We start from the raw sequence: 20,674 nt of genomic DNA on the forward strand, positions 1-20,674 counted from the left end.
CCTTCTTCATGACTTTTCCTCAAATATAATTAAAGGGCGCGGGACATAAATAATTTATTCTGAACTCAATAAACGAATTTAGTAGCGGAGTCAAGAACTTCACAAAGACACGAGCACTTTCTCATTCTAAGGAGGTGAAACCACTGGGCTATAACAACTTGTTATGTTAAGGTTGTCCAAAATATGTTATTTAATCATTTACGGGTTTTTTTCCCGACGAAGGGTGTCTAATTGAACATTGACCACCATGTGGCTACGCCACTGAACGAATCAAATTATAAATTTAAAATTCTGAATCCGCTCTTCTGTTTGACACACGTTCTACTTGACTAGTACTTTCTCACTCACACGCACACATATATATTTCATATCTTTATATACCCCTCTCATGCAATTTGGTCATTAGTCATTTCATTACAAGCTAGTCCAATACAATACAACATATCTTATAATTAAACCAATCAAAAATGGTTTTTATTGAACCACAAGTTATATGCAAGAAGCATCAAGATCATAAGCAAAATCCTGGAGTTTGTTCTTGTTGTCTTAGAGAAAGACTCATTAAGCTTTCTACTAATTCAACAACAACAATAACGGCAACTTCTTCATCATGTACCTACTCTTCTTTATCTTCATCTACATCTTCTTCCACTTGTGTTTCTCCACGTCGCCATCGTCGGATCAATTCCGACGTTGTGGGCCCCTTCTCTTTCGTTGGCGCCGGCGCCGGAGGAGGTTTGAAGAAGAGTAGATCCATAGCTTTTGTTGCAAGATCATGTGGATTATTGAATGAGCAAAAGAAGAAAGAAGGGTTTTGGTCAAAGCTAATAAAGTCAACGGGTAAAAGATCCAAAAGGGTTCTTGTACATTGATCATAGATTTAACTTATATATGTTGACAATGTAAAAGATTTTGATATAATTGGTAAATTTGTACCAAATGTGATAAGTTTGATATTATTATCCATCTCTAACAAGTTATCTATCTATTACTTGCTATAAAAGGTTATATATAATTGACTTTTATATATAAGTGATCTGATTGTATAAAATTATTGGTGTGTGAGTTAAAAACTCTTTAAAAAGGTTAGGTGATGAGTTAGGTAAGTACTTAATTTGTACTTAGTAATGATTGTGGACTTTAGGGTTAGTATTTTCACGTGCACTATATCAAGGGAGGTTAATCCAAAATTTGCAAAGATTAGTTGTAGGATTAGTGTCTTTTTATAGCAATAACCAATATGGCATGATATTTAAACAAGTCCAAAGTCGAAAATAGGAACAAAATGAAGGGTAAAGAAGGAAAAGCATTATTAGAATAAAAAGCAAAACTCATCTATCAAGCGATGGAGTATCAAAAAATTCCATTAGGTACTAGCTATTTAGCGATAGATTCCCAACGAAATACATCATAGCTAATTAAATCTATTTTATTTTTTTTAAGTAAAGACTAAAGAGTATTCCTTGGACCATAGGTGTAAAAGTAAATTATGAACTATTGAAAAATGTGGAAATTAAGAATCACTTGCCTAACTTTCTTGTTTTTTAGTTTTGGTGTCTATTCTACTTGTTTAATTTTTATAAATATCAAATGATGGTCAATGCACGAAATTGCTTAGAAAATTCGAGTAATAGTTGGGAGGAATTAATTATCATCCACTTGGGTTATTAACTTTGAAAGTTTGAGTATTTAATAGAAAAATTTATTTGTATTCGGTGTTTATCCATCAAATTATATTAACCTATCATGATAATTGTTTTTCGCATTTTAGCCTATATTAGTATGGTTTACTTCTCTCTCTATATATATAACCCCCATTGTAATAACTAATAATAACTTGAGGGAGGTCATGTTTGGTAGTATGAAAATGTTTTCCACGAGTGAACAAATTTTGAAAAATGTTATTCGAAAAAATAAGTGATTCTCTTATTTGTTTTTATATTCGGTATATGTGAATGAAAATATTATCTCAAAAACATTTATATATATTCCGATCAAACACTAACAGGGTGAGGGTAAGGTTTGATAGTAGCGTGTCGGGGTGGAGTTAAGGTAAGATGATAATGAGTGTAGAATGCAAATTGTGGACTTGGTTTTTCTAGTTCAACTAGAGAAGTCATTTTTCTCATTTTTAAGATGCTCATCTTTATAGAGAATATTTTGACTAATCAAATATGGAAAATTAAAAAATATTTTCCTACGTACAAAACATACCCTTAGTATATTTTTGGTGGTACAAAATAAAATTTAGCTAAGATACATAGTCTTCTTCCTTATTTCACTACACAGCTTGCTCACTGTCATCATTTTTCTTTTTAAAGCAAGGTAAATCTGTGGAGACGGAGCCAGAATAAGAAGTTTGGACTTTTGAGGTTCTAAATTTTAGAATAGAAGAGAAAAATATTGCAAAACATGCTTCCTTTTTAATAGTGGAGTTTAAACCCATAACACTAGCGTGAAAAACATTTTCACCACCCATTTTTTACCATTGAACTGCTAATCAATTTTGTTAAGGGGGTCACAAGTTAATATACATATATAGTTATTTAATTTTCTAATACAAATACAAGATCTACAAAAAAGCTAATGGGTTCGGTCAAATCCATGAACTCCCACCTAGCTCCACCTCAAAACAAAGTTAAGAAAACCTTACGTGGAGAAGTTATATTCTTGTATGTACAGTCAAAATTAAAATGATATGTATTGTCACATTCACATTTTAAATTAAACAAAGTTTTAAAACTAAAATAGTTGGGAAAATAAATTGAAACCAGAACAATTATAACTCAAAGTAGTAATACTCAACACACCTTTTTGGTCCTAAAAGGTTGGCCAAAATTGTCCAAGGAAAGTTTGATTTCTGTCAAATAAATGCAATGCATAATTTTGGATGTACCCAAATTTTGTATGGACTTCATCCACTACAACAACGTACCAAGTGCAAGCCTACGGGATCTGAGGAGGGTAGAGTGTACGCAGACCTTACCGCTACCTCATAGACGTTCATCCACTAAATCCAATAATCCACATATTATAGAAAAAGAACTTCTCATCATATAATATTCATGGGATATGTTCTCTATAAAAAAAAATTACAAAACCACATCAAGCTGTGATTGCAATTTCAACCTTTTACTAGTCTATCTAAATTAACAGCAGGTGTTTTCATGCTTAAGGAAGTATCCATGGAATTTATATCTTACCTTTTCTATCAGTAGTCAATGTGACAGACCAAAATTTTATATAATCATTCTAATGGATTATGTAATCGACACCCCGACTCTAAAGACACAAACCCTCAAAAATTAGCAGTACATGAATTATACAAGAATCGACTTATATAAAAACCGAATTCACTGACCTACAGGATTTCTCTTCATCACTGGATTGAGTTTGTATTTCAGCTTTCCTATGACCTAGACTTCTGCCATCACTTCCTGACCAGTTGCTTGGTCCTTATCTTTGCATACACAGCACTTCAACTACATGTCAGCTGTAAAGAATGAGTAAGCAGCTGATACTTTTTCAGAGACCTGTACACCTTCTTGGCTCTTTCCTTCCTGATTTCTACAGTTATCGACAAGTATATTCCATTCTAATAGAAAGCAATTTACAGTATCACCTCCTGGGCCTTCTCTCATGATCGTCATCATCACCGTAATTTTCACTCTCCGTAGCAGGGCGTTTTAATTTCTGGAATATCTCATCAAGAGATTCGGATGAGGAGGCACGAGAAACGTTTGTATCCTGAGTTTGACGTAAGGGAACAAATTCACCAACTTGGCGTAGTGGAATTGACCTTTTTGCTTCAATGTTTGTTTTGAAATTCTGGAAACCTGATTTCATTGATGCCCATCTACCAGCCAAACCTGATGGAGCTGCTACTGCTCTGCCAGATTGAGAGCTGGCAGAATCAAGTAAAGAGACCTTAGTAGAGCCTATATCCTCCTCCATTGGCTTCACATGAGATGGTAGCTTTCCCTGTTCCCTCAAGGCAGCATATTTGCTGCTAATGGCTTCCTTGCTCCCTGAATACCGACGGGCCTCATCTTTCAAAGGTTTTGAAGAACTCCCTCGGTCCTTGCTTGATTCCATGAATGCCTTTGATTCAAAATCATTTGTATGCTGAAAAATTGAAGTGAATGTAACTAGGCTGAAGCATGAAAGTTAATGAGATATGACTAGATAACTTGAAAAGACATGGTCACAGACATTGCTGATTAGAATAAATTTTACATGCAAAGAAAATACAATTTACATGCAATTCTCCTCATGAGAATCGCACAAACCAGTTTAATTCAACACTGAAAAAACAGAACTAACTAATAAACCTAAAGGATGTAGTGATGAACCAAAGGCGGATCCAAGATTGAACTTAATGAGTTTGAGTTTTCAAAATTCTATCATAACCTATTTGATTTACTGGGTTGGAAATACATTGTTTATACTTATTTGGTGGACATTTTTAACATATACAAGGTTTGAGCCTGAGCCAAAGCCATGAACTATAACTTCTACACTAAATCCGCCCCTATGATGAACACTCAAGGAAAGAAACAAATGAGAGGTAGCATTCGATCGACACAAAAAGGAAAAGGAAGTGATACAACGATAATATTGTTGCCTTTTCTGCATTTGGGAAGCAGGAAATATATGGGGGGAAAGCAATCTAAGGGTTTCCCTTCAGAGAATTTCTTCCAATTAAGTTCCTGCTCAAGTTAATAATATTCTGAATGAAGGCTGAAAACAGACTCTTTTTTTTTTTATATAATCGTGGTGTCCGGGCCAGCTTGCGCGCACCTTGACTAATTCCACGGGATACATGTCACCTCCCACCAACAACGAGTACCAGGTAACTTTGTCCACCAAAACTAGACAAATGGGGAAGAAAGCACCCAGTGTTTTTGTCTCTGCTGTTATTTGAACCCGAGACCCCATGGTTCTCAACCCACTTCATGGACCACTAGGCCATACCCTTGCGTGCGACACTGTCATCTATTCAAAACCCTTCATTTTCCATTCAACTTATGTATGAAAGGAAATATCACCTCTCTTCTTTTCCTTGTAAAAATTTCTAGATGCATATTTTAGAGCTACTCAATATCCAAATATAGCTTAAAGGTAGATCACATACTATGGTATTGCCATCAGACTCCAGATCCACTGTCATATTGTTGAAATTCCTTGCCAATGGCAAAACATGTTCACCAAGTTTGCGTCCTTGTTCAAGCCAGCTTCGTTCTGCAAAGATTAAGGATAGGTGCATCAAAATTGGCAACATATACTCAGTTCACTGGTGAAACAACTACTGCAACTCAATAGCAAAACAGAAGGTGTTACTTCCATATCAACACTAACACTACAATATCCAGATGAATAAAACACTAAAGCGATACGGCCCAGTTCCAGCCGCTCAGTGGGCCAACAAGCTTGCATTCCAATAAAAGACTAAAGAAAAGCAACAGAGAAAAATGATATTTCAGTGACCTGCCTACCTTTCTGCAAGATCAGTAACCCTGATGGATCAAAACCATCCATATCATCTGTCTCTGACTGAAATCTAAATATCTTCCAGTTCCCAAAAAATCTGATTATCCGATCAAAGAAATTGCTTGCAACTAGCAACGTATATACAACCATAATAAGTGGATAAATTTTGTTGAATCCTTGACCAAAGAAAGGAACAGCCTTGTCAACAGTTCCCATTCGCTGCAATCAAAAATAAAGCATTTATGACTTGATAAGGAGATCATGTGTCACGGAATGCCTAAAGAATAAACGCAGATGTTTATTGACAAATCTAACCCCATACAGATATTTGACGAAAGAATACCATCTGGTAAAGAATACTCCCCCATCATACTGTCTTTGGCAAGGACAAAGACCCCGTTTGGACTGGGCTGAATTTAAGTAGCTTTAAAGCACTAAGCTCTGAAAAGCACTTTTTTAAGTGCTAGAGCTGAATATGAATAAGTTATATGTTTTTGAAAAAACACTTGAAATGAAACTAAGCAGGTGATATGCTTGGTACAGAAGTGTTAAAGCTGGTAAAATGACTGAACTACCCTTTAAACTTTTAAAACTAAAAATGAGCTTATTATTGCAATATTTTAAAATTTAAATCAGCTCAAACACAAATTTATTTGTGTTACAATCTAAAATTGATTGTATTACATTATTTTTATCAAACATAGATTATTTATTGAAATAACACATAATAAATGATATTTTCATTAAAGTTTGCAAGTAAAATATGAAATTCCTCCACAGTTTTGATTTCAGTTCTGATTTAAAATAATTTTTCAAGTATATAGTGTGAAACTAAATAGTGGGGCAATCTATGCTTAATTAATTTATTTTGAGGACACAATATGGATATACAGTAGGAATACACTTGTGAAATGATTCATATAGCCCATAGGTGATTGAAGTTAGGTTTATTTTAAGTTTGTCAATCACAAGCAACATCATGCTCCTACATGAAACAGTCGGCGGGAAGAAAAATCTGATAGACAAAGGTTCGACAACATCAACAAAAGAAGAAAGGGAGAGGAGATGGAAGGACATTTTAGAGATATAAATAAGTTGTAATGGTAATAACTAAAATGTTAGGTCAAACCTCAAGTGTTTTTAAGCCAAAAAGCAATAAGTTGGGTAGACCAACTTGTGGCTTTTGGCTTGTTTTTAGTTTTTGGCTTAAAAGCACTTGACTTTTAAGCACTCCTGTTATTAGCCAAACATCAAAACAAGCTAAATATGCTTTTAAGCTGGTTCGACCAGCTTTTAAGCCAATCCAAACACTCTCAAAATCCCTTACCTTGCCAGAATGAAGTCCCTTCACTTAGTTAGACTCTTTTAGAATAATTTACAACTCAACTACACTTTCTCTTTTATACCTTTTCTTTGGCATTATTGTTAATAGGTGAGATTCAGAAGGTTTGCACGATACCATCTTGATGAAACTCAAAGGAGAAGACTATGCAATTGTGGTAAAGTAGAGATGAAGGAGAAGACTATGCAATTGTGGTAAAGTAGAGATGGGTTTTTTCGATACCATATTCACATTGTTACAACCAGCATTAATCAAGCGTCAGCTAAACGGAAAACCATGCAAATCTTAGTATCAATAAGCATCATTTAGATATTATTCTAGACCACCAAATAAAGAGATTGGAAAAGTGAAGAATGCATGCTGACTCAATAAAAGACGCAGCGAGAACTGCAGTTTTCTTCTTCAAGAATTGTTCACCATCAGTTTTCATAGATTATAAAACTGAGGTTGGTCATAAACTCACCTTCTCAAAAATGGTTTTCTTGTTTTCGCCTAGACTGATAAGGTTAAGGAAATTGTACGAAATTGGAGGTGCATAACGGGCAATCATCCTGGCAGAAACATTGAGGAAACACTAAATTAATACAGGAAACCAAATTGATTTCACTGCAAGAAGATTACGAACTTACGAGCAAATCATTAACAAGCTCACAGAACTTGTTTGTCTCGGTGTCAATGAGTAAAACATATACATTCCAGCTTTGAACAGCGAATAGTAAGTGCAGACACACATATACATAAGTGGCAGAAAAGCAAACACCTGCAAAATAAGGACAGATTGGTTTGAAACCTGAAGATTGTATTTATCTTTCAGCATGCATAAAAAGACATACACGGGTAGAAAAACATAGAGCATTGACAAAATTCACTCGAAGTCTGAAGAATCAAGACACCATCCATGTTGCTGTCTTAACACAGAACCTAGAGCTTATCTCAAAACGAATAGTTCTGGATACAACTAGAAGAGAAGATCATCAATACATGAGAGCCAACAGAAGAAACCAAATAAAATATGGTTTAACAGAAGAAGGGAGTGGGACTTTTCTGAAAGTAATACAAGCCCTATCTACAGCTTCTTCTTTTTTGAGACAAGGGTAACTCCCTATCTACAGCTTTTTGATCCAAACATTCTAACTTTTTATTTTGAGGTTGAACCATTACTTCATGTCATCTACTGCTTTACCTTCATCCTAGGTAATAATATTTATTTTGACAATCCCGTGGCCCCAGAACACACATTCTACGGATCACAAACAGTGTAGGACAGAGCTTACAGAGAATATCATTGTAACTGAAATGGTTGCAAGCAATCCTCTGGGGTTCCATGTTACTAATCAACACCAGGTACTCCAAAATTGAGTGTCGAATACAAACTTTTAAGAGTTAGAGATGGCATTTTGGATCATCTGAGGAGGTCAAAACTAAAAGAGGTAAGCCTGGAAATGCAGTTGAACCCAATTTCCTTTTTTAACCAAAGCACAATCATGTCGAAACAAGAGGTGATATCCAAGTCCCATGAAACAGATTTAGTATTAAACAAAGGAATGACGAAAGAAAACATGCATCTACATTCAGTTCCAAAGCAATGGGTATAAGTATTTTTTTTATGACGAGGGAACCCACAGCCACTACCCTTTGGGTGCGCGCAACATGAACCCCGCTCCTGTGCAATAGCTCGCAAGCCACACAAGAGAGGTAAGCCACACTATACAAGCCCCATGCGACGAGCTCGACCTAGAAGGTCAGCCCCAATTGTCGCAGGCAAGGGGTTTCGAACATAGACCTCCGTTATGGATGTCCCTAGCCAAACCATTTGAGCCACCCCGAAGGATCACAGTGGGTATAAATATGGAGCAAAATTATTAATAATACAAAGGCATTAACAGGATACATCTTAACTTAGTTCCCACATTAGCAACAAAAACTGACAATTTGATTTTCTTTTTTAAAAAGGAATCATCCTACACTCTGGGTCAGCTTCTATATCTTTTGGGTTATGAGTCTTCCAACATTTCTCTTCATTTTTCTTTTAAGAAATTAAGTAATCCATTTCCAGCCTGACAACTCCTATGAACAAGACTTGCTTTTACTTTCATGGGTGGGGTGATAAAAGGATTTGGCAGGTTGAAAAAGAGAAAAGGACTGAGAATTTCCACCACTACCTACGAAAATCAAGAAATGTCGTAGTTTTAAAGTCTCCAAGTAACAAGATTACAAGACAGTCACCAAAGCAAGAAAAACTCTAATGCCCCCACTGTGCATCCTTATGTCCACGAACTGTACAACTAATCAAAAACACATACAAAATAACCACTAGAAAGGCACCATAGGAGCTCTTTTTGATATACATAAAAAGGAGCACCTAGAACAAGGGCGATTAGAAATGACTATATTATCAAGTTCTTACAACCTCCTAACAAGCAAATTGCTCCCCCTTAAAAAATTTAGTAGAATCTCATTAAAAAATGATACAAGCATTGCAAAAGCAATCAGCCTATATCAATAAACTGTAAGAAATATGACCTATGAAGCAGTTAACCCAACCAAAAATTTCAAGGTAGCACGATTAGCATGTCATGCCCCCTGATTATCCAATAAATAATGCTAGAAACATCCCTGACCAAGTGAGAACTTCCATATAAGAACAAATCATCTGGAAATACCTGAACAAGAACCTCTTGATCTCCAACAGACTTTATAAGAATGGAAAATAGAGACAAATCAACTCCCCTTGGCAAAAGAGTTGCTTCTGCTAATAGAATAGCAACAGACATGCAACAAAGAATTACAGCTGAGACTTTCTTCAATTGCTTCCTCAGGACACATCGCCAGATTAATTCTGGAAAAGAATGTCAACTTTTATTCCAAAAGTGGAGAAACCAAATACAAGCAGATCTTATATGACAAATCTAATGCATCAAAAAATAAAATACTCGAGTACATATTAGCCAGCTATGAACTAGAGAATAAACGACCCACTAAGACGCCAGCAAATTTAGTTGGATAACCAACACCTTGGATTCAGGAAAGTAATTGTTTATAATTGACACACTTCACAAGGCATGTGTCTGGATCAATATTGTCAAAGGCGCGCTTAAGGCCGGAAGCAAGGCTCAAAATGTGTTAAGCGCTTCGCCTCGCTCAATGTGCTCTTCAGTGTCGTCATCAAGGTTCTAAGGCACTTTTCCTTGCAAACGAGCCTCCTCCGACACTAAACAATTGAAATTTCGCTTTATCGTAAAAAAATAAATCAATTTTTTGTTCATATGTTTGTCATTCATACATATAATTACCAGTCTTGGACTAAACACAACATATTTGTATTTTTTCTCCCTTTGAGATTTTTTTAAAGTCCATGTTTTATTTGTGCTTTGCGCTTAAAGCCCCAACGGACCTTAGAGGTTTTTTTGCACTTTTTGCTTTTGATTACACTAGTCTGGATCCTTCTTTACATGTGAGTTAGATGTATCCAAACATAAGGATGTCATTAATCATATTGTCCTAAATCCTGATAACTTTGACAAAAGATAGACCAATGATCAAATAAAAAACTAAACCATGAACCATCACTCTTATTGACTAATTAGTACTCTATTAACTGGAGTATAATTGCACATTTAGTTAACATGGCAAAACACACTGAAATCACTTCCTAGTGCTTTTATAGCATACTTAAAACCAATTTACTCCATTTGGGATAACGCACTCCCAGTTTCCCACCAACTTTGTAAGACCGGTTCTTGGTAAGAGTTCAAAGTATTTATCTTGATTAACAAGCAATCTTGTTGGCCCCAAGACTTTGGTCTAGTTGTACAACATATTATGTGTCACAGTCAAGCCCTGCCGCTGGCAAAAACCCGGTGTGTTTTTTCTTTGGTGACCTTTATTCACAAAAATCTGGTATTTAAGTGAAGGGAAGAGAGACAGGTTCATTATCCACTGAGTTGCAAGCCATCCACCAGTTCCCTCGGGGATTTCTCCTTCATTAAAGAAACAATGCAACAATGGAAATATGCCCCCTCCATGTGTTGTTGGATTCATTTAGCACAAACCAAACTAAGGAGTCCTGAATTGAACCTCAAGCTTACTGGAATAGTTTGGAAGTTCTGAAATCATGAAAGACGACATATATCAACATTGAAACCTATTCCTTCGTGCTTGGCACAATGCTTGAGTTTATAACCTCTATAACCAACATTTTTTTCAGTGTTTATTATTATCTGACCCGCAAAGGGACTCAGATGTCTTCTGCTTTCCTCCTCAACTGGTTCTCTTGGTAAAACATTATCTACTTCATCCAGAGAAACCCAACCAGAAAGAAAATCCAATTATAGTATATGACGCCATCATCAAAAACTCAATTATAGTTATGCAGCGTTGATTTGGAATGCTATAAGTGATTATGCTCCTATTTTAAATCCATCTGCGTCAGATATATAAACTAGAGAATATGACCCTTGAAAAATACCTGTTGTGTCAAAGAAGGAACCCAATGTTCCAGCCCTTTCAGATCTCAAGGTTGAAACAAATTTCCTGCATAAATTTTTACACTAGAGTAAAAATCTAGCAGCAAAGGACTAAATTTAGATCATATTACTGCATATAATTGGGAGTTTCAAACTCTTGCGCAAAAATGTTAAGGACTCAAAAAGAAGAAGGTAACTAAAGCAGAAGAATAGGGAAACGAAAAGAGAGTAATAAATAACTCCACTGCCCCCGTCCCCGGATTCCTTCATCAAGCTGAGAAAGTCCAACATCCTATCTGTTGTATTAACATCCTCTAGTCTACACCCAAAAGCAAAAAAAGATATACATCTATCAATAATTTCTTCTTTGTTTTGTTCAACCCCCACCCCCACAAAAAAAATCTTTCTTCTTCTTCCTTGTGTTTGATTTCAATGGTTGAGTTGTGGTAGCAGAAGATTGGTGGTGTTAATGGGAGAGAAGGACGAGGGTCAGTGGTGATGGCTACTTTTGTTACAAAAACGGTGGTGGTGCAGAAAGTGAAAACCAGATCAAAAAAGGAATGAAAAAGAAAAAAAATGAAAACAAATAAATTTAAAAAATATTTTTAATGGCAGAAATGCTGTAAAAAGATACTCCCTCCGTTTCACAAAGAATGACCTCCTTTCCTTTTTAGTCAGTTTCAAAAAGAATGACCTCTTTCCTTTTTTGGTAACATTTTACTTTTTGCTTTCCACATGGCATGTTTAAGACCACAAGATTAAGGGCAATTTTGTACATTTGACATAACTTTAATTTAGGACCACAAGATTCAAAAGTCTTCTTTATTTACTTAAACTCCGTGCCAAGTCAAACCAGGTCATTCTTTGTGAAACGGAGGGACTAATAACATTAATAAATATAATAAATGTTGATTATGGGGAACCCGAAGAGATAAATTTTTCTAGCAGAAATTTTCGTGCGACATTAATACATACTTATGTTTTTTCTTAAATAAGGAGAGAATTCAATATTATGCTTTAATATTTTGTAAAAACTTAAAAGTAATGTTTTGTAATATGTCTTTCAAAATGATGCATCTGGTGCTGCATTGATTCCTGTCAAGCTAATTGGATCAGAAAACTATGGAGTTTGGAGTCGATCAATGAGAATCGCGTTGTTAGGGAAAAGGAAATTTGGATTTGTGACTAGAGCCTGTAGTAGAGAATTGTACAGGGATGAATTTCACGAGCAATGGGAAACTTGTAATGCAATTGTCTTGTCATGGCTGATGAGCTCTGTTAATGAGGAATTGTTGAGTGGAATTGTATATGCAACAAGTTTTTAAACTTTCTTTCAAGCTCACAAGCTATAGGGGTGTAGAACACACTCTCCATGCCAGTTGGGCTAAAAGGGGGCTCTTAATACCCACTTCAAACGAGTTCTGGGGGTACCCGCATAGTTTAAGGTCGTAACTGAAAAAAGAGTACTTTGGGGGATATTTACGTATTATCCCTAATTGCTTTAGCAATTGCACCAATAACTAGGTGTAGATGCATCATTTTTTAATTCCAGACAATCTTCCTACAAAAGAAATATTGGAGAAGCACAGCAAAGAAGAAGTAGCAAAAGAATAGGACTTGCATGCCAACAACAACAACAAAGCTGCCTCAGTTGAAAGCTAGCAGAAGAGGATTTGCTCACCAGAAGAAGAAAACTCATTGTGAAATGAAAGAAAGCAAATCGAAAGAAACAGATAAACAGAAATAGTAAAAGAAGAGAAGTTTTCTCATTTTTCTTCTTTTTTTCCAATCTTGTTTCAAAAAAGTGATCGCTCCCTGCTGCTGTACACCTCATTATCCAAAGTGTGCGCTTCTTTCAAGTTGCACTGTTTTACTCATGATAAAACCCATTGCTCCATGTCACTTTTCATAACAATATTGAAAATTTTGTATACTATAGTTTCTAAATGTATCTCCTTTGTACTTCAGACATACAAAAGAGATATTTAGGTTGAAACTCTGGCCTGAATATTTTCCTGGTTTCTATTGGGGATCAGAGGAAAAGCAGGTTGTTAAAACAGAAGTGGCAGATCATTATAGAACAACTATTCATTTAAAAATAATAATAATGTATAGAACAACTACCAGAATTCAGTAGAATAATAACACATACCAACCAGTTGCATTGCGCTGCTCATAATTCTTTATAGTATCCTCCAGTTCAAGAGCCTCTGTTACATACGTCAAATACTCACTGCATGTTAGAAGATAAAGTTATCAGTTGTTCCCTGGAGAAGATAATGAGACCTCAACAATATGTAATAGGAGCTAGTGAAGGGCGTAAATAACCAGGACAAAGTGGTTAGTCACGAGCGTCAAAAGTATAATTCTAGCTTCATTCAGGAGCTTAAAGAACAGTATCCATCTTTAGGCCATGATGTATAAGATGTTAAAGGGAAAGATCTGTAAACAAACAGTACCAAAGGCGAAAGCCATGACAAAAGAACAGCTTTCCACAAACATCTGTACTAATGGGGCAGGCATTGTGAACTCCAAAAATCTATAAAAACAGAAGACCATTTTAAGTCTAGTACTAATAGGCGGAGGTAACAGACGCTTGTTAAAGTAGGAACTAGTAGATATCATCAAAAAGGATCTGTTCTTTTCAACATTCTACGTGACCAGGTAGATTATTATTATTTTCTTGAGAAGGATATGTGACCTGGTAAATTGGCATACTACAAATCTTTAAGGAATAAGGAGACCTGGATCTGACCTACTCTTGAACTAGTGGATAAAAAAATTCACTGTGCGGGAATCTTTTCCTGATGAATAAATAGTTTAGACGAATAGGTTCACATGGACAACTAGTGCAAGAAGGCGCAATAAAGTTGGTGTATCGGAAGTAGCAACTTGGCATGCGGCATTGGTTTTACCTTTTGTATCTATAGTACTCCTCTCGAGCTATACGAAGATTACGCCTAAGCTTTGCCATTGATTTATCATCTGTATCATAATCCATGTCATTTTCTCCCAACTGACCCCCTTGTGGTTTGAAAGATGGATCCTCCCTGAACTGTAAATGAAATGAAATATCACGCATGTATTTAGAAAAGAAAGAGGAGAAGTGGTATAGGTCAGAGGAAATGGGAAAGGAGCAATACCATTTGAACTAACATATTATCAATAACATCCATATAACGCCTCAAAGGATCACGCTTGGACATCTGCTTTGATGTAGCCTGAGCAACCTGATTAAGTTCACCATGTCCAGTAACTCATAAGTGCAGGTGAAGAGAACCAATTAAACTGATGTAATTTATTTCCTACTCCCATCGAATATTCAATGAGCAAAACATAACTTACTGGGCACACATAAGAGTAAAACAAAAATCTTTTACAATAAAAAGCTGTAAATTCGTTGGCATTCTGTGAACATTATTCAAAAAAGGGGCAATCTCAACTACATGTCAAATGCAAGCTGACCCAAGTACAGAAATAACCGCAAATCCACAGAACAAGGTAGCAACTAGCAAGTATATTCTGAACTAAATTGCAAAATCTAAGCAAGACTTACCACAATAGCATTTGATAATTCCTGATGGGCATCATCAAGCTTCACAGCCATTTTTGCAATTTTATGAGAAAGCACCTTCTGACGAGTAGTCCAATCGGCATTTTTCCACATGCTCTTTGGAATTTCGCTCATACCAAAACCAAGAAGAAAAGCACCAGTCACAAGTCCAAAAGTATTTGAGCATGCCATAGCAAAACCCAGTGCATTACCATCCCTGCCATTGAAAATATGGACACAGGAAATCATCTACTAAAATAATCATAAAACAGAAGATACAATGGTTGAGTTGCTTCTTCAACACGCTGATAAGATTCAGCCTCTAATCCTTCAAAAAATTAAGCAACAGTCTATACAATTTGGAATATATTTTTCAAAAATCGATGTGAGGAGATGATAAGCTATGATAAAGCCTATGAAGGACAGAGCCATTAGGTCTAGTTTGGAGAGAGTAATTAGGATTGGATAAACAATCCGTGTCTCCTTTTACTTCCACTTCCTGTCACCCTACTTTTTCGTGTCTCCCTAAACACATCAACTTTAGTTGCTACTCCTCTATTCTCTTAACATTCATATAATTAGGATTGGATAAACAGCCCGTGTCTCCTTTTACTTCCACTTCCTGTCACCCTACTTTTTCGTGTCTCCCTAAACACATCAACTTTAGTTGCTACTCCTCTATTCTCTTAACATTCATTCTCTTTATTACTTCATTCAAATGAAGCCTCAATAAAGAAAACAGTGCACATAAACCAATGTACTACTTCAGTCAGGACTAAGGACAACAACTTCATTCAAGAATTGGTAAAGCGACGAAAGAACAGAAAACTTCAATTTGGGTTAGAAGAAAATGGATTAGAGTGAGAAAGTGCTGGGCGTAAACTGCACTGGCTTCGAGGAACAAATCCTAGACCACTTGTTGAGATGGAAAAGAAAAGGGCTGAAACCTGGAGGTATCTAATTCCACTATCAAACAGACTCAAAACTCAAAAGGGAGTAAATAATTGAAGATATGGAGCTCCTCATCAACTACTAAAATAGGACAGGAAGAACGAAGATAGGAAACAGAGTAGTGAAATTTTGTCACAAAGATGAAAATGTTAAGTTAGAACATAAGACATTTAAAAGACTTTTCCAAACCTAGGACTGTTAAATTCTTTATTGAAAAATGGAAGACTGATTTGTTTGTTGTACAAGAAACTAAGAAGGCTAGATGGCAGGATAGAGGGCTGAGTCAAATCCAAGCAATGTAGATGAGGAATGGATTGTCTTGAGGGACAATATTCTGTTCCATGCTTGTTTGAAAAAACACATACAAGATACAATTGGCAACTAAAAGGAATTCCTTCATCAAAAAAAGAAGAAGAAGAAGAGGAATTAATTTCAAAAAAAAAGAAAAAGAAGAAGAGGAGTTCATGCACCAGATAACAAGAAAAGTAGGAAGGAGGTATGGATAAACTAGCAGGAATAAGAGAAATAGGAAAGGATCTTGTGTTATGTGTGATAACTTCAATGTGACAAGATACACACATGAAAGAAGCAACAATTGGAGATAGTCAAGGAGTATGTAGATTTTTTCATTCAAGATTTGGAACTGGTTGATCCTCCTCAAAATGGGGGAGAATTTACATGGTCAAGAGGCAAGTCACACATAGCATCAAAAATAGATAAGTTCTTATTCTCGACTAACGTGACGATATTTCAGATAAATAAACAATGTTTGCTTCCAAAAGTAGTGTAGGACCATAGCCTTGTAATGTTGTATTGTGGGCAGTGGTAGAGTAGTAGGACATATTTTAAATTTGAAAATATGTGGGTGGAACATGAAGGTATTATAAATGTGGTACGAAGTTAATGGAATGATTTTGAAGTAACAAGGAGAACGGATTTCAAACTGCCCAGGAAAATCAAAATGTTAAAAAGAAAGCTGATTGAATGGAATGCGCACATCTTTGGCAACATAGAGAGGAGGCACTGGAAAAACTTACTGGAATGAAAAGCATGAGAAAAATTCTCAGAGACAGAATCCAGAGTTGGTGCAAAAAGCATACTTGATTATGGACATTGAAGGGATAACAATGAGGAAACTTCTTGGAGACAGAAATTCAGGTTCCTTTGGTTAAATTGGTTACAACTTTGTGACAAGAACTAATTAAGATTTAAGACTGTCATATGTTAAGGAAAATAAATTTTAATTTAGCAACCAGAAACAAGTTTTACAGTTGTGTTCTATAATTTTCCAAGTGAATTATACATTCTCAAGTCTCAACAACTAATTAAGACTCTCATATGTTAAGCACTGAACAGATAAGCTAAATATGGATCCCTTTCCATCGGAATATAACTTCTGAAAACAATGATGATACTCGCCACCCCAAAAATAGTGTCCATGCAGTTGGAACAGCAGTCAATTGCTAGATCAATCCGATCTAAGTTTGGTCAATGAACAAGAGGTCAAGCTCTTTCATTCAATCCAAATATCTAAACCGAGTGCAGCTCAAAAGAGATCCGTGGTAAAGGAACCCATGTCTATGATTAACTATTAAAATGTTAATAGAAAAAGAACGCACCAACTTTTCCGCATAGTAATGAGGAGAATAAGTCCAAGAAGACCGACTATCCCCAAGATGGCGTAGAACACCAAGTTGGCGTGTATGCTAGTCTTCAATCGCTCTACAAGTGTAAAGTCTCCAGCATCTTCAAAACCTTGAATGAGGGGAACAACGAGCCTATTCGACAAAATAAATAGATGTGTGTTAGGAAACACACGTCATAGAAATGACAAAATGGAGATCACTCCCAAGAGAAAACTGGCAAATATAATATTTGAGTAGGAACCAGCCAGTTAATAGTGAAAGAGTGTTGCCTACCTAAGACACAAACATTAACACACAGCACTCTGTAACAAAGAACAATACAAAAGGTTAAGTGAGGCGATCTACGTTCTATGGAATTCAAATTTCATTTTAGACAAGCTACCCAAGTAACATTGTTTGGGAAGATTACAGTATGTGATACCAAGTAGTCAATCAATCAACACATAAGTTAGGGACGGCTATATTGCAATAACTGGTAGTGTAGATAATTAATTGTCCACACAGACTGAAATAAAGAGCATTCGTAAACATATATGAAATGGCACAAAAAGTTTAAGCATTTGCTAGCTCAGCAGATCAACATCCAGAAGCAAACAGATTACCATGTGAGTAGGAATGTACTCCAGTAAGACCAGCTCCAAAAGAATGATATGCCTCCATTATCACTCCCAACTATTGTCTGAATAAAAAGACTAAAAATCAGCTAAACATCATATACTTTTGTATGAACATTTACATCAAAGAAAACATATTTACCAATCATTAATTTCCCTAAACTTCATAATATTCCTGACATTGTTAGATACACAGAGAAAAGTCATACACTAGAAGGTGGTCAAATATGTTCTTTCAAACCCCAGCTAACGCAGGACACCAGACAACCAGGATAACATTAGACATGCAACTAGTTCTAGTTTCATGAACAAACTTGTTCAGTCACCATCAACATGCACAACATACGGAAATATAAAAAAAAATGTCTTCTAAAATGAACCACAATGACTCGAGGTTATTCCTTAAACTACTATTAAAGATTAGAATTAAAACTGTATGCAAAACATTTGATGAGAAAGACCATTCATCATAACCCTCAGTGACTTGAAAGGGCTACCTGTTCCACACACACAACCCCCCTCCTCCACCACTCCGTTGGACCTACTTCATTCTAATACTCAAAATTCATCTTTTAAGACAAAATATTAGCCATTAATCCCAACTAATCCGTATCGCCCATGTAATTCAGTAGCTTCTATTGTATTCAAATTCATTTGCTAATTCCACATGAATTTCGAGATATTCTAGTCTTTCAATATATCTGCTTTGATGTCAGCAAAACATTATAAATTTTTTAAAACAATGTAATAACTCAGGTCAGCAAAAATTATAAATTTGAACTAATATAACATATTAAAGAAGAATGATAGAAATGTACCGTCCAAATATCGGCAGGCACAAGGATAATAATGGAGATAGAGCAAAACCAGGTATAACCAACTGTGAAGAACACATAACGAGGCACTTCTGGACCAGAAAAGTACTTTAGAGTCCAAATCACCATGCCTAGGGTTAAAGGCAATGAGATCAGATAAAACACCCACATTTTTTCGTTTTTCTTTAACAAATTCTGTATGATGAAATCGGAATTGGTATGAACTGGTTGGAAAAGTGATCGGAGACGATCAGAAGGAAGTGATCGGTGACGGCGACCACGAGTTTCTGTATTTCTTCTCCTTCCGATCGTCTGCGATTTCTAATTTGGCGAAGAAGTAAAGCGGTACTATCTAACGTGCGCCAATTGACTTTTCTTTACGTTTGGTTTAAGTTTTTCTAACGTGAGCGCGGAGTGACGTGCGCGTCTTTCTTGAACAAACTTTTGGCAGATGTTGGATTTGGTTTTTAGTGCTTTGTAGATTCACAAAGCACAATTTGGGAGTATCCTATTGAGAAGTTGCTTCTTAATAATAAAATATTAAAATAAAGTATTCCCACAAATAGCTATATTTAAAAATGTATATATATTTTTACATGATTTCAACAAAAATTGTAATCTAAAATATATTTGATTATCGTAAGTATATCACTGTGCTTTCCCTTGACACCTATTGAATTGATATATGACTTTGAAGAAAGTTTTTGTTTGCTCCATGCCTCTATTCCCTTGGCAGTAGATAAACTATTGTTATTTGGTATATGCTATTAAAAACTTAGAAAAGTCCGATTAGGAGAATATTTATCTTAGGATGAACTTATTACTTACATACTTTCAGTTATCTGCCTCTAGAATAGATAATTGATACATGAGAGGTGCATCCTTCGTGATCCTTTTGTATTAAAAAAAACTATCTCAATGCTCTAATATGTATATCGAATATAAATTGTTTTGTCTCACCACATTTGAATCCAACTCATATAATACTTAATGGGCTAATAACACAATTCTTGAAATATACTATAGCTAAGTGGTCAATAGCCTACGTCAAAGTGCCAAACTTTTTCATAGATTTGAGCTCTCGTGGAAAATCAAATATTATTAAGCTTTGTTTGTTTGTTTTGAAAAAATGTGACCCACTTTGTTTTATCTTATTCCTTGTGTTTAACTTCTTCTTCTTTTGATAGAAAAGATAAGATTTATATTACTTTAGGTAATTGGTATATGGAAGCCAAAAGATTTGTCAACACTATACAAGATAGTTTAAGTACTATATATCTATCCTATTGTTGGTACTACATATTTGTTGGAATGTATGCGTCCACGACTATCGATGGGACCAGGTCCTCAACACAGTTACACTAACAGACAGTAAAATAAATACTGAAAGTAAAGATTGCACAAGTGTTTTACGTGGAAACCTCCTTGCTCAAGGGAGTAAAACCACGACCTGGCCTGCCAGGACTTTTCAAACTTCTTTCACTAATCTTTTCCAAGCAAAAGTAAAAGCAAGTTTACAAACCGAGATTAGCCTACTAATCCCAACTCTAAGCAATGCCTCTTATTACTTAGATGAGCCAGAGCAGATACAACACTGCCCACTAAGCTATCACCCTTAGATAACTTAGACTTTGCTAAGCGGATACAACACCGCCCACTATACTAATCCTAACCGATTAATATAGACTTTTAGAGTAAGAACCTAAGTTACCCTTAACCTAGTTCTTACAATGATTCAAACAAGTTTGAAACGTTTCTTTCACAAGTGAAACGGATCTTACAATATCAGAACTATTA

At 35.6% G+C, this 20,674-nt stretch overlaps 2 protein-coding genes across 2 annotated transcripts; one reads left to right on the forward strand and one right to left on the reverse strand.

Moving 5' to 3' along the window:
* Positions 1-386: 386 nt before the first annotated feature.
* LOC102592896 (uncharacterized) lies at positions 387-986 on the forward strand. The gene has a single exon (XM_006366158.2). The coding sequence runs from the start codon at positions 468-470 to the stop codon at positions 870-872; it is 405 nt and encodes a 134-aa protein (XP_006366220.1). The 5' UTR covers positions 387-467; the 3' UTR covers positions 873-986.
* A 2,020-nt stretch (positions 987-3,006) lies between these two features.
* LOC102593786 (LMBR1 domain-containing protein 2 homolog A-like) lies at positions 3,007-19,333 on the reverse strand. The gene is made up of 14 exons (XM_006366161.2): positions 18,881-19,333; positions 18,051-18,127; positions 17,422-17,580; positions 14,855-15,068; positions 14,442-14,528; positions 14,214-14,353; positions 13,451-13,531; positions 11,301-11,365; positions 9,496-9,671; positions 7,462-7,592; positions 7,296-7,383; positions 5,496-5,709; positions 5,135-5,241; positions 3,007-4,125 (listed from the first exon to the last, which is right to left on the reverse strand). Exons 1-14 carry the CDS (start codon positions 19,046-19,048, stop codon positions 3,619-3,621), a joined length of 2,214 nt encoding a protein of 737 aa, XP_006366223.1. The 5' UTR covers positions 19,049-19,333; the 3' UTR covers positions 3,007-3,618.
* Positions 19,334-20,674: the final 1,341 nt, after the last annotated feature.

Source organism: Solanum tuberosum, unplaced genomic scaffold (assembly GCF_000226075.1).
Source record: "Solanum tuberosum cultivar DM 1-3 516 R44 unplaced genomic scaffold, SolTub_3.0 scf00619, whole genome shotgun sequence".
In the NCBI taxonomy this organism is placed as follows: domain Eukaryota; kingdom Viridiplantae; phylum Streptophyta; class Magnoliopsida; order Solanales; family Solanaceae; genus Solanum; species Solanum tuberosum.